This window comes from Netta rufina (assembly GCF_964035555.1).
Source record: "Netta rufina genome assembly, chromosome: 16".
NCBI classification, from domain to species: Eukaryota; Metazoa; Chordata; class Aves; order Anseriformes; family Anatidae; genus Netta; species Netta rufina.
This window is the reverse complement of record NC_140140.1, coordinates 16,606,297-16,630,651: the sequence shown is the minus strand read 5'-3', so window position 1 is coordinate 16,630,651 and position 24,355 is coordinate 16,606,297. Positions and strand designations below refer to the sequence as shown.

The 24,355-nt window shown below is 51.8% G+C and overlaps 1 protein-coding gene across 1 annotated transcript in view; it reads left to right on the top strand.

Moving 5' to 3' along the window:
* Positions 1-429: 429 nt before the first annotated feature.
* Positions 430-24,355, top strand: part of CDH22 (cadherin 22) — a gene marked incomplete at both ends in the record, with an annotated part of 47,824 nt that continues 23,898 nt past the window's right edge. The window contains 6 exons of the mRNA XM_084296674.1: positions 430-654; positions 5,733-6,027; positions 13,841-13,960; positions 21,262-21,429; positions 22,500-22,687; positions 23,518-23,771. Coding sequence (XP_084152800.1) covers positions 430-654; positions 5,733-6,027; positions 13,841-13,960; positions 21,262-21,429; positions 22,500-22,687; positions 23,518-23,771 — 1,250 coding nt within the window. The remainder of the gene's footprint in view (positions 655-5,732; positions 6,028-13,840; positions 13,961-21,261; positions 21,430-22,499; positions 22,688-23,517; positions 23,772-24,355) is intronic.

Genomic DNA, 24,355 nt, shown 5'->3' with positions numbered 1-24,355 from the left:
CTTGCGCCTTGTGGATGCTGGTCCTGGGCAGCTGTGCCCCATGCACAGCTGCAGAGCTGCCTGCCTGTGGCGGGGCAGGCAGCAAGCTGCACATGACCCCACTCCCTGGAAAGGCCACCAGCAGCTGAGCTCGGAGCTGTGCAGCCCTGTCCTTGGGGACAAATGCCAGCTGCCAGACTCCTCTCTGGAGACCCAGGAGCAGCTTGTGAGACAACAGCATTGACTGTTCTCATGCTAGCAGTGGGTTGTCTGGAACGCCTGCAGTTGCAGATGTGACTCTAGCCCGCTGGCAGTGGAGGGCTCCAGCTGCAGGACGTGGCGTGCAGCAGGGATGGGGATACTCTGCAGTGACTGGTGAGCCCAATGCTGCTGGTGTGGACTTTCCTCCTGAAGATGCCAGTTGCCTGTCCAAAAGCCTCCTAGAGTGCAATGGCAAAGGGTCTGCAGGGCTTCTCATGGACCATGCTGCTGCTGCTCTGTGCTATCCAGGAGCTGGGGTCCTGGGCTGTGCACACTGCAGCAGAGGGTCCTGGCCTGGGGCAGCCAGGGGACCCTGCGCTGCTGGTCAGTGGACGAGTGAAGCGTGGCTGGGTCTGGAACCAGTTCTTTGTGGTGGAGGAGTACACGGGCACGGAGCCACTGTACGTGGGGAAGGTAAGGTAACCCTATGTGTCCCTGGGGCTGATGAAGCCTGTGCAGAGCAGGGCATGCTGGCAGCATGGTTGAACCTGGTGGGGGTGAGGGGCCCTGCATGAAGGCTGCTCACAGAGGGAGTACCCTAAGGACTGGGTTGGTAGGAGCTCCGGGTGTGCAGCGCTGGGTGTTGTGGGGGCAGTGGGGAAGGCTCAGCCCTGTCTCTGGGAAGGCAGACATGCAGGCTATCCTGGGCCGGTGTAATGGGCATCTGCTCACACTGCTCCATGCCTTGCGTGGGGGCTGAAGTGCTGCTGGAGCACCAGGAACTTCCAGCCCTGGCAGTTGCTGCAATAGGCACAGCCTTGTCTTCCTGGAGTTGTTCAGTTCCCCATCCTGTAGTGTCCCTTCAGTATGAGGATGATGTGCTGCTTTTTTTTTTTTTCCCTCATTCTTCCCTGAGGCTCCCTGCTGGTCCTGGAAGGACTGTGCTCTGTTGGACCTGCAGGCTGCAGCTGTTTCTGAGCTAACCATCTGAGCAGACTGGGGCTGGCAGAGCAGATGTCCCACTCTCGTTGTGGCATGGAAATCCAGCTCCTGCATGTGGCCAGAGGGAGGTTGTTTCAGGGTTGATGCATCTCAGGCTGGCCTGCACAACGCAGTATGGAGGGTGCTTGGTGCGGATATGCAGGGCTTGGAGGGGCTACGAGGACCAGCACTGGTGATAGAACTTGCCAGGGGTCTGCACATCAGGCCCATGAGTGGGTGCTCCTTAGCACTGCCCAGGGGCTGCACTGTGCTGCCTTGCTGCCCTTGGGGCCTGTCTCACACTTGACTTTGCACAGGTGGTGGCACTGATGACCTTACCTAGGGAGGTGCTGGGAATGTTCAGGCTTGTAATCATCCTGCTCCGCTGTGAGAAGGTGTGATAGCAGGCACTGAGCGTTCTGGTCTCCCCACCTGGAAAAGACCTGGTTGTCCCTCACCTCTGCCAGGGAGTGACTCTTCATGCTGTTCTGACTCTTGCTGTTGCTCACACACCCTGCAGAGGGGCATGGCTGGCAAACCCAAGGCAGCCTTTGTTGGCAGAATACAGCGCTGTGCAGGGCAGGACTGGATCTGTCATTGGGAACTTGCTACTTGCCTACAGTGACCTCCTGGGGCAGGGGGATGCTGGTTACGGACATGGTATCCTGAGGCTGGAGGAGTCAGGCTGAGAGACGTAGGTCTGTTCAGCCTTGAGAAAAGAAGACTGAGAGGGGATCTTATTAATGTTTACAAATATCTTAAGTGTGGGAGACAGAGGGATTTGGCCAGCCTCTTTTCAGTGGTTTGTGGGGACAGGACAATGGGCAATGGCCACAAGATAGAGCACAGGAAGTTCTGCACCAACATGTGAAAGAACTTTTTCGCGGTGGGGGTGATGGAGCACTGGGACAGGCTGCCCAGGAAAGTTGTGGAGTCTCCTTCTCTGGAGATACTCAAGGCCTGTCTGGACATCTACCTGGGCAACCTGCTCTAGGGAACTGCTTTGGCAGGGGGGTTGGACACGATGATCTCTTGAGATTCCTTCCAACCCCTATAATTCTGTGAGCCATTCACTTTGGGATTGCTGGGCTTTGTCCTTTTCCAGGAGCTGTGGAGAGGCTGCTGTGTGGTTCTTGGGTGTTTGGAGGACACCCTTTTTATACTGATGAAGGCAGAGCTAGCTGCTGGGACCAGCCCCAGGGGAGAGCTGCTCCTGTGGGGACATGGGCTCTCCCTAAAGGAAAATGCCCAAGAGCTCATGCAGCAGGGCTGTCTGATGGCCTCGGCTGTCTGGTTGTGAGTCTGGAGGAGGCTTGAAAATGGGCTTCTTGGCTATGGGCCAGGTGGAATTTCAGCAGTGATTTGTGTCCATTTCAGCAGACACTCGAAAGCCGCACTCCTCCGCCAGGACGCTCGATGCAGTTACAGTTAATTCACAGCTCCCCTGGGAGGTGACTCGAAGCATCAGGCCCTGTCAAACTCCAGAGGTAGCCTAGCAACAGCCTCATCTCCAAAATGAACCCAGGAACCTAAAACTAACCCATTTTACAGTCTCTTTCACATCATTCAACGCATCACCCGCCCCACTCAGAATAAAAACCAAGCTGCACCAAAACCAATTCCCTGTCGATATTGCTCCACAGGGCTGAAAGCAGCCTGGACCAGGCTCTTCCTGCACCTGGGAGAAGCTGTGGTGCCTGCCTGGGGAGGCTGGGGCTGGGAGCCCCCAGCCCTCTGGCTGAGCCAGCTGAGGAGCAGGGCTGAGTGCGGGAGCCTTGCAGACGTGGCACTGCGTCTCCCGGTGGCGTGGCTGGGGCTTGCCCTCCATGGATGCCTCTTGCACACCTCCACGTGTTCTTCAAAGGGCCAATGCCGTTTCCATAAAATCTGGGTTCTCTAGTTAATCCTTCTGAACTGTAATTTCCCCTGAGGCTACTGTCAGTTTGATGTGGATTTCTTTGTGTGTGTGTGTGTGGGGGGGTTAATAGAATTACGGGGTCAGCACTAGTTACAAACTTCTGCATGTGGACAGATCTATTTTAGATAGAGGAGGGGATTAAAGGGGAAAAAAAAGGAGATTTAATTAAGTTGCTAATATTTAAAGAAAATTGATGAACTCAGGCTTTATGAGTTGGAGCAAACAGAGTGCGCCTTTATTACGGGCTAGTTTTTATTTGATTTTCTTTTTTTTCCAGCCCCAAAGTCATTTTTATTTGTGTATCTGTGCTTCCTGTTTAATCGCTTTTAATAAGGAATGTGCACCTCTGTTCACATTTAATTTTGTTTTAATTATTAGCAAGTAATTAATGGCTTCATAAAATTCTTGGGTTTATCCCTTTAGGCTAAGGGAACTATTTCCTGTTTAACAAACTGAAGCACTATGCTGTGGGCACTCTTGTCCTTGCCAGATTTGCTGAGCCAAGGGGTGGGGGAGGGGGTGGGGGGGGGAATTCCCTCTCAGAGAAGGAGGTGAATGGGGGTGGGGGGGGATTCCGGGCACATCTGCCCCTGAGGTTCAGGGTCTGTGCTGTACCAGGGCTGCCCAGCTTTGCTCGCCTGTCCTGCTTGGTGGCAGCGTGGTAGTGTGGCTCTCTGTGAGCCCAGGCAGAAGTGAGCATCCCTGGGATGTGCTCTGGGCCTGCGCTCTGCAGCATCTCCCCCCAGATGCCTGTAGTCAGTTTTCCAGCCCTCCCCCATTAGTTGTTGTTTAGCCAAGCAGCACAGATTTAGCTCTTCTAATCTTCCCTTGTAAATCAATCTCTACAGCCCCTTGAGCCCAGGCTCCATTTTTCTTCTTTGCTTTCCAGTTTACAGGGATGCTGGTGTCTGCTCCAAGCAGTCAGCAATGAGCAAATATGTAAAGAGGATGTACTGAGAGCTCGGTGTGGTGCTGGGTGGTTGATCTCTGGCCTAATTATTAATCATGAGGCTGGTGTTCAGCAGAAAAATGCGGGTTTCTGTTACCTATGTGGAAGAGACCAGGCACAACTTCTGTCTGAAAAGCTTGATCTCTGATGGAGTAATAGTGAATGTTGTGGAGATTATACCATGGAGGAGGCAGCATGCTCTCCAGCAGCCAGAGGGCTGGTGCAGGATCTCCAGGGCTGGATGCTCCTGCAGACTGGGGCAGACCATCCCTGTGATGAGCTGCTGCCCTGGCAGGTCTGTGACCAGATCATCACAGTGGTCCCAGGACACTGCTGGGCTCATGGCTGTACACACTAGCTGAACAAAGGTCCACATCCTGGGCAAGCATAGGGAGGTGTTTCAGTATGGGAAGTAATAGGAGAACGTTGTATAAAATGCATTAGATTGTCTGATGTGTGAGTACCTCGCTCATGAAATAAATATATAAACTGTATCTAACAAGACAAATATAATGAAGGCATCATTTAAAAAAAAAAAAAAGGCTGCTCTGGTATAAATTCTTGCTGGTAGAGCTGTATGTCTGAAAGGTGGATTATAGAACTGCAGTTTGGAAGATTGAATGGCCCATAAACATTTTCATATTTCATTAGCCGATTAATGGACAGCTTTTCTTTTTTTTTTTTTTTTTTCTTTTTAAGGGGGTGGGGAACTTTGCTGATTCTAAGCAGAAATTGCAGGTACCAAATGAAGACAGCTGAAGAAACCTTTTGGGGGCCCTGTCCTGTTATGGATTGTCCCAATTAATGCCCATGCTGCTCTCTGTCAAGATGCATTCTGCCTGTCCAGTTACTGTTAATAGATTTCTCATAAGTGGCTGGATTGTAAAAACCTCGTAACTCAGTTTAATGCCACCAATAAAATTACCTCTGGACATCTGGCCTGGATTCCAGTCAGCTCCCAGTCCATGGGGAGCTGCTGTTTACCCTTTCTTTTCCTAAGTCCAAACATTGTCTTAATTAGAAAATGAAGTAGAGATTGACTACAAAAGCACCTTTCCCAGGGGCTGTTTTTCATCCTGAATGCAGGCCTGATTTGCCTTTTTTCACTACAGGCTTTGTCCAGGCTGGCTCTGGGTGTGATGCTCACATGCAGGGTGCCCTGCCAGCACCAGTGCTTGGATGGCAAGTGTGGCTGTGGTCAAAGTGGTGGGCAAGGAGGGTGGGCTTTTGGGCAACTGGCCGGGTAGGTGGGGGCTGATGCTGGTGCTGAGCTACCTTTATACCCCGGTCTGCTGTGCAGCATGGGAGAGCTAGCCTCACTCTCTGACCACAGAAAAACCTCTTTTTTGAGGGTTATTGTTGAGTTGTCCTTCCCTTTATCAGCATCTCCAAGCCTTGTTTGGGGGGGTGGGGGGGTGTCACTTGGCATGTGGTGCGGTTGAGTACCTGCAGCATTTGTGATCTGCCAAGCTTATGGTGACAGAGGCAAGACTGATGTTGTGGTGTGTTTCCCCACCACCACATGCATGGGCATCCACCATGGTGCTCTGTGTGGTTCTCCAGTCCAGTGGTGGCAAAGCGAGCAGATGGGGTGTCGCACAGGGTCTGGGGGCACCTTGCGCAGGGGCTCCACACCCCCTGCGCAATCGTGGGGCATGATCATGGCCCCAGCCTGCTCCCACTCTCTCCCTCTTTCCCTGGCAGATCCATTCAGACTCGGATGAGGGGGACGGCTCCATCAAGTACACCATCTCCGGGGAGGGCGCCGGGACCATCTTCCTCATCGATGAGATCACAGGAGATATCCATGCCACTGAGCGCCTGGACCGGGAGCAGAAAACCTTCTACACACTGCGGGCTCAGGCCCGTGATCGACAGACAGACCAGTTGCTGGAGCCAGAGTCTGAGTTCATCATCAAGGTGCAGGACATTAACGACAGCGAGCCACGCTTCCTGGAGGGGCCCTACATCGGCAGTGTGGCTGAGCTGTCCCCTGTTGGTAGGTCTCCTGGGCAGCAGGGGGGAGGGAAACTTGTGCCTCCCCTGTCAAGCCTTGAGCCTGCTGTACCCCACAAAACAGGCTGCAAATAGCATGGATTCCAGCAGAAACCAGAGCCGAGGAGCCAAGAGGGACAAATAAATAACGTAGCTTAAGGAAAACAAGTGAATAAATCCTCTGAGCTGATTGCCAGCCTGTGGCTGTGCGCTTAGTCTCAGCCCTAAGCTGTGCCCTGGAGATGGATCAGGGAGGTGACGGCTGCCCACTGTGCCTTTGCCCTGCCTTTGCTCAGCCCCTGGCTCCTGGATGCTGTGGACAGGGGATGGGATTGAGGCCTTGCATGCCAAGGGGCCAACAGCTACCTGTGGTTTGGATTAACCTGGGTGTCTTCTCTCCTGCTCTGCCTGCCTGTGCCCTAGCCCCTCCTCCTGCACAGTGCAGCTTTGCTGCTCACCCAGAGCCCCATGGCTGCCTGGCTCTTCCCTTGAGCATCCCTGTGCAGTGCTGCTGAGCCCTCTTGACTGATTTCTGGCTTTCCTCCAAGAGGCCAGGCATTGCTGAGATCAGGAAATTCATGCCTGATGTGATAGAAGAGTGACTTCCTCTGTGCTACCACTAGCCTGCCCTTCCCCCTGCTGCCAGGTATCTTTAAGCCTGCTGATCGTCAGCCTGGATGGCGTGCCGAGCAGTAGGAGGCTGGGACAGATGCTGTGAGGCTGCATGAGTCCATCCCCTAGCAGCGGTGGTAGGGGCAGCGAGCTTTGCACTCTCCTGAGCATTGAGAGAGATACAGGAAGGCTATGCTGCACCACTGCCCTTAGCCCCTGTGCTGGCCCACCAGTGGGTCTCCAGACTGCTGAGAACCACTGGGGGAGGGGGGACACTGCCCAGCCCCAGGATATCACTCTGTTCTCTGCCCTCATCAGGTTGTTATCCCCCATCGATGAACCAAAATGCATAGCAGACGGTGTGTGCAGGCATGCGCTTCAGCAGGGAACTATAAATCACTGTTCTCTGAAGGCTGTGTCAAGGTAAAAGGCAGCCTGCAAAAGACTGACTGGCATCAAAGATAAGGCAGGTTGCCCAGCATTGCGAGCAAGGGATGGACAGGAGAATGATGGTGGTGGGAAGGCAGCACGCAGCAGAGAGGAGAGCCCCTGGGGAGCAGAGCTGAGCTGCACAAGGGACTGGGCAGGTTGTGTGAGTTGCTGGGTGCTACTGTGTGCATGCAGGAAGACCTGGCCAAGGGGGTGTCCTGGAAGCTGAGCTCAGGGGATGCTGCTTGGGTCAGCACTGCCTCAGGACAGAGCTCTGGCTCTCCACAGTTAATGTACAGTATATTGTGAGGCTGGTGCATGGCCTCCAGCAGCTACAGAAGTGCAGGAATTGCCCGCACCAGGAGCTGCTGTTGCCTGGGTTGCTGTTGGTGGATGGGAGAGCATATTCTCATGAGGCATCCCAAGCTCTCCATCCTCTTTCATTTACCTTCACAAATCCTCTCCTGAGTCAGATGGTGACCCCTTGAACTATAGCCATGTGCTCCTGGAGAAATGAAAGACAGCATGTGGGCAGCAAAGCAGGAAGCATCCTGTTCCCAAAGGGAAGAAAGAAATTAAATTAATCTATTTTGCTTGAACAACTTTTAAAAAGGAAGGAATTCTCGACTCTGAGTATTAGACAAGGATCCCAATTCTTTTAAAATCACTAACAATTATGGAGCTGCCTGATCACAGACTGATGTGAACAAGACATATCAAAGGAGACAGTTTCTATGCGAAATTGGAGATCAGAGCGAGAAAGAAACACGGTTTCACAACATGAAAGGAGGCAATTCCTGCAAATTAAAATACTCAGAAGTTAAAAGTAAAAAGAAGTGCTATGAACGGCGTGGGATGTGCTTCCAAGCTTCATGCTCAGAGAGGGGAGCTGGAGCCAAGAGCCTGCTTACCAGGCTGCTGTCTCTCTGCCTGTGACAACCTTGGAGCTTTTTGTAGCTTGGCCAAACTGGGGAGTGTAAGGGCTGCTCTGCAGCAGCCTAGCCCTGGAGATGGCCCAGCTAACAGGGCAGGAGAGCTTCACACAGCATCTTTAAATGGTGCTGCTGCACAGTCTGCGGTGCGAATGCAGAGCTGCAGCTGCTGCTACAAGTCCCCAGCTTCCTCCTGTTTTTCCTGCAGCTTATCAGTGCTTTGCAAAGGAACAGGTGGCACAACGGATGGGACAGGCATGTTCTGTGAATGTTCAGAGGCTGCTGTGCTGCCCTGCAGTGGCCCTGATGTGTGAGGTACAGGACACAGTGGGAGATGGGGCTGGTCATGGACCTGGGTGTTTGAATTTCAGGAAGGTGTGCAGATGCAAAACATGGGATGATGCCTAGGGCTGGGGAGGTAAAGTTGCCTCCTTGCCGCAGTGGGAGTACTCCTTTTGTGGTATCAAGGCTTGCTGCAGCTGTGATCATGGCTTTTTTTATAGTTGGTATTGGTAGTAACATTTGCTATCCCTGAGCTGGACAGATAATCTCCACTACACCCGAAGGGTATTTTAATGAGAGTGAATGGGGAGCATGCCTTTACTGCCTTTCTGGATGTGGATGAATGCAGTCTCCTGCAGTGGTAGAGCAGCGCCAGGAAGTCTGGGTAGCTTGAGGACAGCTTGGGTTGACTTATATCAAGGTCAAAGCTTGGGGACCTGCTGGCAAGCATGTCTGGCCTCTGCTCCGTTTCCCCAGATCACCAGTGCCCCTGGTTCAGCTATGCTTTCTGCTGGGATGGCACCAACCCAGGAAGCAGGCCTATGCTTCAGCTCAGAGGTTTGTAGGGAGCTGCTGTTCATTCCTCATCTCTGCTGCTCTGCCCAACCTGAAAAGTGAAGGGTGTGACCCCCTTCTTTGTGTCATGCTCCTGTCTTCCAGACCTCACTGGAGCTTGTGCCCAAGGGGGCGCCAGGGGGTGCCCAAGTGGGCAGTTCTGCTCTCACTGGAGGCAGCAATCAACCGCAGCTTCCCACTCCTTGCCGGAAGCACAGTCCCAGCTCTCAGAGGTGGGTACCTTCCTGGAGCATAAAGAGGAGTAAAACAAATACGGTCAGATCCGCTCTGTGACAGCACGAACAGATCAAAGGACATCATTTGCATAATGAAGGAGTACTAATTGGGAGGGAAAGTCATTTGATTTCCCACTGCCTAAGAGGGAATAATAAATAATGAGAGAATTGCACAAACTCTCGAACTGTATCTGGGAGTGCTTTGCAAGACATCTGTCCTGTGCTCTGCACTGGGACCAGGGCAGCATAATTTGGTCTCCTCCATAAACTCATCGATTCGCTGTGAACTTCTGCTTGAGACTATAAGACTCAAGGTGGAACGAAGGCCTCTTTGTTCCAGGATCTTATCTTGACAGTGGCCAAAAGTGGATGCTTATGGGAAAGCATTGCTGTCATGGATCAAAAAATGGCAGATGTAAGTTGGGTAGGATGGTAAGACAAGAGTTTAGGATGTGTAAGGGCGGAGGTGGTATTTGGAGCTAACCCCAGCCCATGGAGCCAGGCTGAGCCTATGCTATGCTCCTGGAAAAGGAGGTGGTGTTTCTGCACACACAGCACAGACCTGAGGCTGGCATGGAGCTCCTGCACTTGGAGGAAGCACATGCAAAATGGAAACAGATCCAACAGTCTTACTTGGGCTCCCTTGACATGGCAGGACCAGCTGCATGAGCAGCTTTAAATGACTTATCTCCAGAAACTTCACTGCTCTGGGGTTACTGGGTGTCAGAAGAGAGTATGCATCTGTTCTGCAGGTGGCAGGACTCTGCCCCTTCCCTCAGAGGCTGTCACAGACACTGACCAGCACAGTGCCAGCTGAGGTGGCTGTCGGATGCTGCTGTCAGGGTGCAGAGGATGCAGTCTGAGCTGGTGCTGTAGGAGGCTGTTCAGGGAGGGGAGAGGGCTCTGCCTGTCAGGCTGTGGGCGCTCCCCATGCAGTCCCCAAGGGAGCAGAGCCCTGTCCTGCCTCTGGGCTGACAGCAGTGGCTGGAGGCGATGCACTGGGTTCACCTGGGCAGAGGAAGGCAGGGGCTCGTAGTGCTGCCTGTGAGCATTTCTGCTAACTCCCCCTGTGTTCACCACTTGGTTGGTTTGGGCAGCTGCCACGTGTACATTGGAATTGGCCAACTACAGTCCAGCTTTGGGATGGGACCTGAGCTGCAAATCCTGTTGCAGTCCCATTGCTGTCCTGTCACCGCAAGAAGAAACCATGGGCTGAGAGCTTGCAGGCTGCTGTGTCTGATACCTGAGGCTCAGCCCCTCCTTGGACACCCTAATGCTGATCACTCTAAAGGCCTGAGTTGAGCAGAATCTGGTCTTGAAGGAGAAGACCTGCAGCTACAGAGGACATAAAATGGACCCAGCCAACTGTCTGGGAATTGCAGGAGCTCCACCTTGTAACAGAATATGCTAAAATTAGCTGAGTTCTGGACTCCCTGAGCTCACTGGAGCATGCTTAACAGCTGTATGGTGTGCACAGGCACGAGCCCAAATCCAAAACACACTGCCTCCTGCAAGACATCCCTGCTGCTTGTACAGGGCGGGTGTTGTAGCCCAGAGCTCACTTTTGGGCTGTCTGGGGAGCATGCAGAGTCTGTAGGAGATGACGTGCTAGGAAATGTGCATCCTTTCATTGGAACAGAATTCCTCCCTTGGTGCATTTTGCTCTCCTTATTTCTCTGGGTAGCACCAAGATTAGAGATGATTTGGCTGTGCAGACAGAAACTTGGGGTCAAGCCCTGGCTCCAGCACAAAGCTGGCTGAATGCAAAACTGATTATTGTGAAGAGAAATTGCTTAATCTCCACACTGGAAGCAGAAGAAAATACTTTGTTTAACATGCAGCCAGAACACTTGCAGGCAGTCTGATGGGTTTTTCTTAACAGAATGTGCTCAAAACACTTGTGTGCATCTGGCAGTGGCTGGGGCCTCAAGTGGGTACGAGCTGGGGGTAGTGGGGCAGTGCCCTGCCTGCTGGTCCTTGGTGAGAACACCCCTTTCCCTTCAGCACTTCACTCCAGTCATGGTGCAAGCTCTGAGCCCTCTGATCTGCACCGCTGAGCACCTGCTATACCCTCTCCTCCAGTCAGCATGGGCTGCGCTCCTCAGGGAAACTGTGCCCCAAGAATTTGATGTGTTGGTTTACTCCCCATGACACCATGCTTACGGCTGGGTGCCTTGTCCCACAGGTTTCTCAGGCCAGAGACACCCCAAAGGCTGTTTCCTTTGTTGTGTGTTTGAGTAACTGTGCCACAGCCAGGGTTTGTCCTGAGGGATGAGGGCTCTGCAGCAAATTCCCCCAGGCCAGGCTTGGCTTTCTACCAATCAGGGCATTCATGAGTCTGCCAGATGCTCATTTCTGCTCCAGTAGTTTTTAAACTCTGGTTTATTTTCTTCCATGATGTTCTCCTGGCTTGCTTCTGGGTTGCACCAGCCACTGCATGTTCTGGGACAAGCTGAAAGCTGTAAATTGTACAGTTTATAGAATTGGAGTTGCTCCTTTTAGAGCATCCAGGGCCCTCAGATGGGAGTGCTGCCCTCTGGCATCAGTCCCTGGGTATGTGGGGCACCATGCAGCGCTCAGAGCTGTGGAGCCCAGCGTGCCCAAGCCAGAGCACTGAGCTGCTGCTTGCCAGGACAGCCCTGAGCACTGCCCTTCCTGGCCTGGGCTGGCTGTGGTCCTGGGTGGGTTTCCAGGTGGGTGTGGGAAGGGGACTGGCCCCAACAGGCCTGTGGGACCGGAGGCTGGAGTGACCGTGTGCTGTGCCCTGGGGAGGTCTGTCCCTACACCACTGTAGGCGGCTCTCGGAAGTGAGGGTCTTGGCCCCTTGCTGGGGGAATGCAGCTTGGTCTGCTGTGCCAGACTGCATCGTTGCAACAGGAGAGCAGGAGACAGATGCTATACAGATCATTAATTTTTATGTAAAATTGTTGGTTTCCTCTGGTTCCATGGGATGAGAGGGTCAGGAGAGGAACTGAGGTCTTTATCTCATCTTACTTGTTTAATTAGTTCTCTGGATATGAGTTCAGGATTCATGCTTATGGGATGTGGGTTATGCAGTACTTGATGGATGTTTCGATTTTTTCTGTTGCCTCTTTAATGGCTAAGGCACATGCCATAAAACTAAATACGTTGTACACTCTGTACCTGCTGTGGGCAGTGCTGTGCTTGGAGAGCAGGGATGGGAACCAGTGTCCTCTTTGGGTCGCTCCCTCAGGAGGGAGTGGTCAGGCCTTAGTGGTTAAACTGGAGCTTCAGACCTTTGATCTTCAGCTCAGAAGAGAAGGGGAAGGAAAGGAGTGGAAAAAAGGGGGTGGTAGTGGTGGTAAGAGAGGGTGCTGGAAAGTCACGTTCTTAGATTCCCGATATCCTGTGAGTGACCTTGAGCAGGCTCCAGTGCTTAGGAGCACCCAGCAGTGAGAGATGCTCCCCTGAGCCAGGAGCCTTCTGTGCTGGTGCTGGAGAATAGAGAGCAGCGCACCTGCCTGTCATCTTCATGTCCTGGCTTAAAACACAGAAATGAAACCCACCTCTGGGTGGGCATGGATGCACCACAGATTCATTGAAGGCATCAAAGCGTAAATAAGTCAACTCAAAGCAGCTTGTTGCTGAAGACTGATTAAGGGGGTTCTCGTGTTATCAGCAGAGTTTCAGCTCTGAGAAGATGGCCAGAGAGGATGAAAAGCAGCAATGATAACTGATTATTTTCTTCAGTAAAGCCCTTTCCAGGATATCAGAAGTGAACTGTACTGGGGGGATCATGTGCATCCCTGCTGCTTGTGGCAGCTCTTTCCTTTGAGCAGCTCAGGGCTCTTCTCCCCATCCTGCCTCTCAACCCACCAGAGAGGTGACTGGTGCCAGTGCTTGTATTCCTGGGCAGGGATGTGCTCAGTCTGCTGGTACTGGAGGTGGAACATGAGTAGCCTGTCCCTCAGATCTTTGGTCACATCATCTCCTTTCTCAGGGATGTCTGTAGATAAGATTAAGCTTCTCCTTGTTCCTCCCTTTTGTTGCCTCTGAAGACATTAGCTCCTTTGCTTCTGACCCAATTCTCAGGTCCTGGTTCCTACTTTTGTCAAATAGAACATGTCAAAATAAAGCCATCACAGGGGCAGTTGGAGGGAAGTACCCAGTTTAATGAAGCAGGGTTGAAAAATCAGTAACTTAATTGCAGACATTTGAAGGGCTTTTATTCAATTTATGGTCCTTCTGCCCTTCTACATGTAGAGCATGAGGATGTGGTGCAGTGTCTGGTTCTGGTTCAGCAGACCCTCATGGGTCTGTCTGGTGCAGAGATGTGGCACTGCAGTGGGGACCAGGGCCTGGCCAGAAAGTTCCTCTGTGGGCTGGAGGTGACCGTGTTGCTCAGTACTGACAGAAAAGGGGAAGCTGTGGTGGTAACTTCTCATACCCAGCTCTTTCCCAAATGGCCCAGCAGAGATGTCTTCTGGGTATGCCAGGTGTTCAGATCAGTGATCTGGAGAGTACATCCTGCCCAGACAGCAGCCCTGAGGTGGTCCATGGTCCAGTCCCTCCTGCTTCTCTGCAGGACAAAAGGGTCCTTTCTAGAAGGGTCCAGATTTCTGGATGTCAGTCCTTTGGGAGGGAGGTGGTGTTGCCTTTGCACACAGCTGTTCTGCTTGCTTTCATCAGAATGTGTGAGTGGTCAGTGTTGGCCTCCACTCTTCTATCCTGCCAGCTCCCTGGCCCCAAGGTTTGTGCTGCTGTTCTCATCTCCTCCCTGACTTTGTTTTTGTTCTTGTCCTTGCTGCAGGCACCTCTGTGATGCAGGTGATGGCATCTGATGCTGATGACCCCACATATGGGAGCAGTGCCCGGGTAGTCTACAGTGTGCTGGAGGGCGAGCAACACTTTACTGTGGACAGTAAAACAGGTGAGCAGCATCCAGCAGCACCCAGCTGAGAGCAGCAGGAGACCCTGGCCAGGTGTCCTGCATTGCACCGCGCATAGTCGTATGCCACCAGGCTGAACCTCTATGAAGGCTGTTGGTGCTGGGGTACCCATGCACTGGCATTTGCACGTGTTGGAGAGGGAGAATCGCCAGCCCAGCTGGCTGCTGTCCAGTTCCATGCAGCACCCACAGCAGGCAGCACTGTGTCAGCCCAGCGTGCCCTGCCTGTGCCTGCACTGGGTACAGCTTCTCTGTGCTCAGTGCCCAGAGCAGAGTATACCTGTAGGCATGTAAAATCTGCATGAAAGGTTTAAGTACTACTGGAGGGGTCTTATCAAAGGCAGCGTTGCTATCGCCAGGGCTTTGATTAAAGGTAGCACTTTAATTTAAGGATCGGTTTATAAATGTTCTATTAATATTTAATGAAAGAACAGTGGAAGCTGATCCATTCCTTAATAACTTATAATAGAGCCTGTTGTAAAATGCATCTTTAATAAATCCCTAGCAGATGATGCTCTGACATACTGGTTAGAGTAGACCATAACCAAGAGATGTTGGGGTATATATTCTCCTTGCCTCCCAGGAGTGTGACTCTCATTACCCTTAATGGGAGCCTTGCAAGCTTGCTGAGGAGGGAATACACTCAAATGCTAATAAGAGGTATTTAAGGCACAAAGCATGCAGTAAAGTACCCACAGTTTAATGAAAAATTGTCAGAGGACAAGCAGGCTGAGTAGCTGCAGCTTTAGTTGGAAAGCTGGACAGCAAAGTCCCCCCACCCTGTTGTGGCTGAGCCCCTTGCCTGAAATGCCACATGTCTGTTGTGTTGACCTGTCTCTAGTAATAGAGATTTTCTAAGGCTATTTTTATAGGAGTCAGAGTGAAATTTGTTGAGAGACTCTGCCGTAAGGGAAGTGTAAGGAAGGTACACGTGCCTCAGCTTCTGCATGTGTGAAACCCAGTATCTCCTGAAATCCATCTGGTGTGTCTGGGCCTGATAGCCAGAGCCTGTTTGCAGCTGGAGGATTGCTCAAACCTGAGGAGTGCATAAACATGCTCGACAGCAGGCAGGGGTCTGTGATGGCGAGTGTTATTGTCTGAGGCCAGGAAAGTGCATGAGCTAGGGCTGCACCTGCTGCTAGCCTGGGAGCTGCTGCACCTGGGCTTTCTTCTCTCACAGAACTTCTTTTTCTTTTTAATGGTGCGTATAGAACAATGGACTAGACACTGAAAACTCATGTGCATGTGGGATCCTGCTAGTCTGAGACAGTTTTATGGGAGTGGAAGCTGAGAATCAGGCTGCTAGAATGAAGAGGGACCACTGGGAGCAAAATGCACAAGCCAGGACGTGCAGAGGCTCAGCTTCCTGCAACAACATTAATGCTGCTGTATTAAGGCATAAACTAAAATGTGCCCTGTGGGACTGTGGTGAGAATTAATGTCACTCCAGGAATTCAAGCTTCTTGATTCCTTGACTTTTTGTATCTTAATTCTCAAACTGGCTGTATCGTATGCTGGCTGTTTCATACGCTGTGTGGGTTGATTTACCATTCTACTTGCTTGCGACTCATAAGAGCAAAACTGCTGACAGTCTGCAGAAGCATCCTCGGCCTCTTTTGAGCAAATCTGTTTCCAGAATACCTGACCACTGAGTATGTACCAGGACTGACTCTTTCATGATGTCTAAGCTGTGAAAAGCCTCTCACAGAGGCCTTGCCTGGGTTCCAGGAATGCTCTGTGCAGCTCTGTCTGCTAGCTGCTGGGGATGTGGTTGCCGTCTGTCCTGCACTGCCTGTGGCTTCATGGCAGTACAAGCTGTCTGCCCTTCTGTCAGTGCTAGCATGCGTGGCTGCACTGCTGGAGGAAGCAGGGACAGGACTGACTGTGCTAAACCAAATGTCTCATCCTGTCTGCCTTTGGCACCAGCTAGGAGATAGAACTTCCACCTGAGCAAACCCCATCCTGTTCCTGCTCTGAACTTGAATACGTTTTTAGTGCTCCACTTGGGAATCCTGGCCTAACCACTCTGGGTGGCCAGGCTTCTGTCCTAATCATAAGATTTAATTATCCATAGCAGCAGCATAACTCTCAGAGTCACCATTGTTATTAATGGCCATTAAAAAAAAAATAATAATGGAGTGTTACATTTCTTATAATATGTGATAATGAAGAGCAATTTGTTTCCCCCTTTTGATTTTGACCTCCTCCACCTTTTTTTGCAGGTCCATACATGTATGTGCTCCCTTGCACCCCATAAGCCTCTGATTCCTTCAAACTCAGGTTCTCTTTTCCTTCCTTATCTTTGCAACCAGTTCTTCTCATGCTGTCCTTCATAATGTAGGTGTTGCATGTTTGAGTGTGGTTTGCACACTTAGGTATGCAATACAAATTGTGTGTGGGTTGCTTAGCTTGTCTTCCGTTCCTGGACATTACTAGCTTTGGTATGTGTCTGGTATTTCAGATTTGACTGGGGTTTCGAAGGCAGGACTAAAACTGCCTGGATGCCCAGAGGAGAACATTATGTGAAGTCCTGAATTCCCTCAGTAAGCCCTGAATTCCTGTAATCTCTCGGAGTCTTTAGGAGGGAGACAAGAAACTAAACGGCCCCACTGGAATAGGGGGAACTGAGGCATGGTATGTGCTGGTGTCTGCAAAGCTTTGGGGAATGATTCTCATTCCTGCAGTGGCAGGAATGGTGAAGAAAATGGTGAAGTAACCTGATCCAGTTTTGATGGTGGCCTGCTCTGAGCCATGGTTGAAGCACAGACCTCCTGAGTCTCCTTCCACATGTGTTACTTCACAACGGATGTGTCTTTTCACTTTGTGGCAGGAGACATGCTGGTCCAGACTGCCCTCAGATGGAAGGTGCCTTGCTCAGAGGGTCTCTGAGGATGTGGACACCTGAGCTAGAAGTATTTCACACCAGAGTAAAACCCATGATTATTAGATTCCTGTAAGGCAGTTACCTGCTGAGTGCTTTGTCCTGCTTTGGTTTTATCACCCAAATAGTGCTGGCTATTGAGCATATTTGGTGGTATTTTGTGTGCTGTTGTAAGTGTCCCCTTGCTGGCTAATTACACTGATTAATTTGGATCATGCTAGAAAGCCACATGTGCCTTGTACCCGAGGGTGTGCCACTACATGTCTGTATTATTCAACTATAATAGATGCTGACAAGAACTAGGGAGATGAGTCTGAGATGGAGGTTGTCCTTGCTTTGTTGGCAGTGTCTTGGAAGGAAGATGTTTGGCAGTTCTTCTGTCTGGAAAGAGGGTGAATCTCCAGTTTCTTGGTCCTTGTCTCTTCTGTCTCTGCTTTGAAAAAGGGGGTCTGCCACCATCTCTTACTGTTTCTTTTGTAGTGTCCCTAGGGGGTCATGGCTTATCTGCCTGTAGGAGATGAGACCATGTGAGTTTGATGCTCGTAGGTATTTGTGCCAGCATTCATGGTGCCATATGCAAGGAGTTGGTGTGGAGTAGGTTTGGAGACCCTGATTTGCCAAGGCCGTTAGCATGTGGTAAGTGGCACCACAGCACAGAAGATAAAAACAGCCTGATAGGCTAGTAGTAGCCTGGTGTGGCCCGTGTGACGTTAGGGGGAACAGCTTTCTCAGTGACAATCCTGCTGGGGTTCACGGAGGCCTGAAGCAAGGGGAATTCAGCTACATCATTCCCCCACTTTTCCAGGATGGGCTGGACGAGCAGTGCATGTCTTGGCAGGAGGTGCTTTCTGCTGACAGTCTGCACCTCTGGCAAAAACAAGGATTTTGTCTGCCTTGTGCCACTAGAAGGACCAGTGCCGGTTGGGACCATTTGCTGTGCTCTGCACATGCCAAATGGCCCAGACTTGCTCCCTGCTGGGACAGGCGACCTTGGCAGTGTACTGGGAAGTGCCTGAGCACTACTCCCATCTTGCATGGGGTATTATGAGCTATATCATTATGAGCAGCTCACTTAAGTCATTACAGCCTTGGTGAATACATGAGCTTTTTCCCTCTCATCCCAATTCATCACTATTGTGCTGACATGAATCATTTTCATTATAAAATGCTTCAGACCCTGTTAATTAACAGAATTGCTTAAATTTCAATGAGATGGTGCTTGCCCAGAAATAACGGCTTTATATTCCTAGCAGAGCGACAGGAGAAGCCTATAAACATGACCAGCTGAGGCCAGTCCCATGCAGCCCCTGGGCAATGGGCACCCTGTAGGGCCAGCCCTGCTGCTTGCAGACTGCAGGTTGCCGTTCTGCCAGGATGCCTGCCTGGAGGTGCGTTCACCCCTTTGGGTGAGGCAGGGTGGGACTCCTGGCCAAATGGCTGCATCTCAGCAGACCCAGGAGGAAATGGGCAACCAGTATAGACCATTGGCACATCACGAGGCAAACACCCGCTACACCCCTGCAGAGGGGCTGGGATGTTCCCTAGCAGGAGCTGGACAGTGCCCTGAGCTGCCTCTGATGGATGTGCTGATGAGGAGCGTGGACCTTGTTGAAAGAGCAATAGAAGGGCTGAGGATTACCCCAGGGTGTGAACCAGCAGTTGCTGGAAGTACCTACCCAAGAGGTGGTGGGTGAGGCAGAGCCTCCCATTGATTCATGGGGCTCAAGGCAGTGACAGTCCAGGCAGTTACAGAACTGATGCGACAGAGGGACTGGAGGACGCTGGGTGAAATTTTGCCTGTCCATAAGAGCCAGGGAGCTGCAAGGATCCAAAGCAGTGGTGATGTCTTTATAATAAATCCTAACAATGGTAATTGTTGGAATAATTGCTAGTTTCAGAAAGCAAGGAGAGAGAAATGTCTACAGAACAGTGTTGCCAGCTACTGCTGCACCTGTAATGTCATGCAGAGGAGGAAAAAGATATTTTCTTTCTTCCAGCTCAGTACTGTTTGACTACCTTTGGGCCACAGCACCAGTGGCTCCTTGGTGTGACCCATCCGTCTGCAGCCTTTGTCAGGAGGTTGAGTTCATGCTGGACACGTGAACAGGGAAGCTGTGAAAGCCTGCTGATGCATGTGTGATGCAAAGTGGGCTGATGCATGGAAGTCTCAGGGTATGTCCCTGAGGCCTCATCTTGCCTCCTTGCAGCTTGCTGTGTGGGAGCTGTGTGATGGCACCCAACACACCCCTCCACCCTGCACAGGTTGTGCTGAAGGCTGCCCAGAGAGTCTTTGGTGAGGCAAGTGGCTTGGGCAGCTGCCGTGCACTGCCATTGCTCACTTTGTAGCATGAGGCAAATGTCTTGCAAGTCCCATGAGGATTTGGGTGAACCTCTGCTGTCCTTATGGCACGGGCGGAGTTCCTCAATCCCACCAGGATGCACCCCATCACTGGAGGCTACATAGGACACAGCTGGGCATCCCCATCCCACATCATCCCTGATGCCAGGCAGGGTTGTTGGTGAAACAAAGCAAAGGAGGATTTTGCAGGGCTCATAATAAGAGGAGGTAAAGCTAATAGTTAAATGGGAAAGCCTGGAAGAGAGCAATTACAAAAACCTAAAGCAGTGTCTAAATCTGGGGGAATGTTACGAAACTGAGCTGGAGGGGATTTTAGGCTGATCTCTGGCTGTTATGGGCTGTTGCTGGGGTAGTTGGACTGGAATGTGTACATGAATACAAGGTTATTAGCAGCATGTTCCATGTGTGCCCCTGGTGCCACCCAAGGGCAGTCACTTTTTTCTTTCATTCTCAAAATGTTTCTTCTGTGCTTTGTTTCCATGTAAATTAAACATTGTGGCTGACAAAAGAAGTTGTCTTCTGCCATTCTAAGTATTCTCTGGGTTTCACTACTCCTTCCTTCCTGTTTTACATTCCTGTATATTTTGATCTGGTCACTTCTCCAAGCCCAGATGAATGATGACCTATAAAGACTTTTTTAGATTTCATTTCATAAAAAGCACTAACATACCATATATATATATTTTTTTGCTTTAAGGTCTCTAGTATGATCTCGGCCTCTGGTACATAGGGCATGTAACAGTAGCATCTTCAGCCTCTTTAACTTAGAGGGACACTTCAAAATGAGGGGTTTTGTGCAGCCATACTCTTGGAAATACCCTGACCCTGATTCTCCAGCTATCCTATTCTTCGTTCAGGTGTCGTCCAGGCATGCATGGGCAACTGGGCACACATGAAGTGGAGCCAGGTGCTGCAGTTCTGTAATGAGTCGATGACTGTGAGTGCCCTGGGTGCGTGCATGCCATCAGCACGCGGCCCCTCGGGCTGTGGCAGGAGCCATCTGCTGCCCTCAGACCATCCTGGCAGCCACAGGACCGGTGCGTAGAGCCACCAGTATGGGGAGAGCGACTGGGGTGGAGGCCGGCCAGGCAGGCAGAGGACACGGGACCAGCTCTGCCCTCATCGCCCTTGTCCCATCCGTGCTGCTTTGCTCTGCAGCAGCTGCTCCTCCTGTGGCTCCAAGCTGTGCGCACCCTCCTGTGGCTCCTGTCTGAGCAGATAAGGATAAGTGGGCTGTTGCGGATTTGTGCCAAAGGGCTTTCATGACTCAGCTGGGGCTTCTACACAGCTGCCTTCTGCAAACCTTGCAGCTGGCCCCAGCACCTCTGGCCCCTGCCAATCCTTCACCTGCTCCTGGCCTCCCTGGGGGGAAGCAAAAACTTCCTCCAAATGGAAGTTTAACCCTGTTGGAGCTACTGACAGCCCCCAGTAACTGCAGCTAGGCAGGGACCTTGTGTGATAGGAACCTGCGAATTGGCCATTGAGACTTGTGGGGATTGGGTTGGTGGCCCATGGAGGCCAGGTGCCAGGAGGGTGGGTTCAGTTTGTTTCTGCCTGGTTGACAATTCCCTGTACTTGGTCCTCTCTCCAAAGCACATTTCTCCCCTTGGTCAATTTTTGCTTGTGTGATCTCTGTGAAGGCTGCGAAGGAGTTTGCTTGCTCCAGGGCCCAGCAGATGCTGTCTTTAGCAGCAGATGCTAAATGTGTCCTTATGGAAAATGCAGCCAGCAGCACCTAGAGCTGCCTTATAAAGAGCATCACCAGCAGTCAGGGGAGGTGTGCTTTCTTTCTACCTAGCACTGGTGAGATTATGTGAATGCTGTGTCACCTCCAGGGCTGCCAAATACAAGAGAGATGGGGGCGTACTGGAGTAGTCCAGAAAAGAGGAATGAAAATTAGTGAAGTGTTCCATAATCTGCCACACAAACAGAGGCTGGGAAATCTAGCTGGCCCTGCTTTGACACAGGGCTTGGACTAGGTAATCCTCCAGCAACCCCTTCTCTGTGATGTGCCTGCACTCATGCTGTCCTGCCGACTTCCAGGTGTGATCCGGACAGCTGTGGCTGACCTGGACCGTGAGACGCAGGACCGGTACGAGGTGGTGATCCGTGCAACAGACATGGCTGGACAGTTGGGTGGCCTGTCCGGATCCACCACAGTCACCATCGTGGTCACTGATGTCAACGACAACCCACCACGCTTCCCTCAGAGTAAGTCCTGACAGCAGTAGGGACTGAGCACCTGATCCCAGTCCTTGTGGGTGGTGGGTGCAAGAGCTCACGGGCCCAGTCCTTGTGGGTGGTAGGACAGAAGTTCGGCTCGCGGCACGGCCTGGCGTATGGGTGCAGGCGAGCCGGCCCTGCTGCTTGGGCTGTGTGCAGGGCAGCAGCACCAAGGCACTGTAGCGTGCAGAACTGTGTGCCTGGTTCTAAACGCACCCCTGCCTACCAGTGTGATGGAGGGGCAGCTCCCTTGGCTGAGCCTGCCCAAGGCCCCAGGAAAGATCAGGGCTGTGTGGTGGGGAGAGCCGGGATAACCCCTCCTTGACCCTCTTTGGGCAGTGCTGCAGGAGATGGTGGTGCTGGGCCACTCTGGCAGCCTGATCTATCCTGCTGCTTTCTTCCAGGGGCTTGGGCAGGGACTTGGGTATTGGCTGCTGGCCTGACCCCTCCTGGCTGCTGCCTCAGGGCTTGGCACCTTCTGCCAGAGCAGGAGGCATCGTGACACTGCCTGACACCCTGACAGCAGTGTGGTCACTAGACAGCCCTGTTATCCAAGTCATGGCCAATGGCCTGTGGCTTGTTCTTGTCTTCCCCTGGGACTCCCCAAGTGAATTGGTGATTCTGCTGCAAAGAGTGGGTTGTGCAATTTCTGCATTGCACAGCAGCCGCAGAGGGTGTGAGCACATGGCTGACAGACTAGAAAGAATGCTGCAGTTGGAGGAAGCTCAGCTCTTAGCTGCTGCTTCTAGAAATTAGAAATGGCAAAGTTTGCAAAGAATTGGAGAACACTGATTGCAGGGCAGTGCAACCAGAAAGAAACTGAGAAACCACCCTTTTCTTTACCTGGCTCTTCAAAACATTAGTGCTCTCCAGTTATCTTCCTGCAGGCCTTGTTTTTGACTGGGGTTTGTGTTTTTGTGTGCTAGGGCATTCTGGAATATAGATACTGGTAGAATTCGGGCAGCCCTTATGGCCCCAGGCAGGCATGCAGATGGGCATACCCGAGTAGAGAGGGCACAAAGGCAGGAGCTGTGACCTGGTGCCTTTCTCTCCTCCAGAGATGTATCAATTCAGCATCGTTGAAACTGCCCCTGTGGGCACCGCCATCGGGAGGGTAAAGGCAGAGGACTCTGACGTCGGGGAGAACACAGATATGACATATCAGATGAAGGATGAAGAAGGAGTGGAGATGTTCAAAGTCACCACAGACAGCAATACCCAAGAGGCTGTTATCACAGTACAGAAGGTGAGAGAGAAGAAGAGCTGGTTGGATAGAGGGAGGGCAGGGATCTCTAGGGGGACCTTTTTATTTGGGGACTCCTGCTGATGCATTTGAGTTGAAATAAATTCTCTTCTGAGTGCTGCTGTAGAAGTAGCAGTTGCGTTTTTGTGCTTGCAGATACAGGGAGAGACCTGTTCTGCCTGGATGGCAAAGCACAGACCTGTGTCTAGGAGGAAAGGCTGAAAAGGAGCAGCAGTGTACTGCCTACAGGATCCTGGCACAGCACAGCTCCCAGGGCTACAGTGAAGCGAGCAGTGTTTGGGTGAAGCTGTGCACAGGGCAGTGGAGACCAGTGCTTACAGCTGTTATTGATAGCACCTGTTAGGAAGAGGAATATGCCTGTTTAATTCCCATACCTGATCAACAGCACTTTGAGTCTCTCTGCTTTAGCAGCAAAAACAATCAAGCAAATACTTGTTACAGGCAAGAAAAAAATTATTATTCACCAAGGCCACTGCATTCAGCTCCCTGCCTCTGTAGAAATAATCACAGGGTGATTAATGATCCAAAACCATTCACTTGCCAACATGCAGTCTGCTGTCTTCTTGATGGGTTTTGTCTGGGCACCCAGTGGGGTCCCTGGGAAGCAGGCTGGAGGTTTCCTCTTCTTCCTGCTCCCCTTGGTGTGGGTGCTGCTTGTGGGAGGGCAGAGTGTGGGTGCAAGAGCTCACGGGCCCTTTCTGGAGAGCAGACCAGCGCTGCCACAAAGTCTGCCGAGCAGAGGCCTGCGAAAGAAGGGGCAGTGACAGGGGCTCCTTGATCCGAATGTGGCTAATTCTCTCCTGTTGTCTCAGCCTCTTGACTATGAGTCAAAAAAAGTGCACACCGTCGTGGTGGAGGCCCTGAACAAGTTCGTGGACCCACGTTTTGTGGACCTGGGCACCTTCCGGGACCAAACCATCGTGCGGGTGTCTGTGCTGGATGTTGACGAGCCCCCCGAGTTCCGGCCCCCCTCCAATCTGATGGAGGTCCAGGAGGACGCACAAGTTGGCTCTGTCGTGGGGGTGGTCACTGCCCTTGACCCTGATACAGCGAACCACCCTGTCCGGTAATGCATCTGCTTAAATTTCGCATCCTCTTCCTTTCCTTTTAGCAGCAGGCATGGGGTCACCTGCAAGGGATGGTTGTGGCTGGAGGGCTCACGACCATCAATGGGGTGGAGGGGAGGCAATGGGAGAAGTGGAGGGGCAGAGCAGGTGAGGGTGATGAGCACTGTGCATGCGCAGGGCTGGCAGTGAGTGACAGTCTGCACGCAGGTACAGGCAAGCTAGAACAGCCATCTTGCAGGTGACAGACACGTCACTGGCAAGTGACAGGTTTGCAATTGTCAGGGGAGTGTCAGGGAAGGTGGCGGGGTGATGCTTGCGTGTCCTTGCTGCTGACAGTGAGGCATCTGCAGCGCTGCCTGACACTGGCCAAGCAAGCAACCAGAAATGACAGGCAGGTAGTGATGAAGAATGATAAATGAGGTGAGGCTTGGGAAGTGCGGAGCTAGAGCTTAGTTCTCTGTGTGTGTGTGTGCGCATGTGTGCATGGGGATGAAAGATCAGAGGAGTTTATATTTGGGCAGGGGACATAATCCAGGCAGCAGCTTATCTGCACAGGACATTTCCCATTTCCATTTAATTTGTG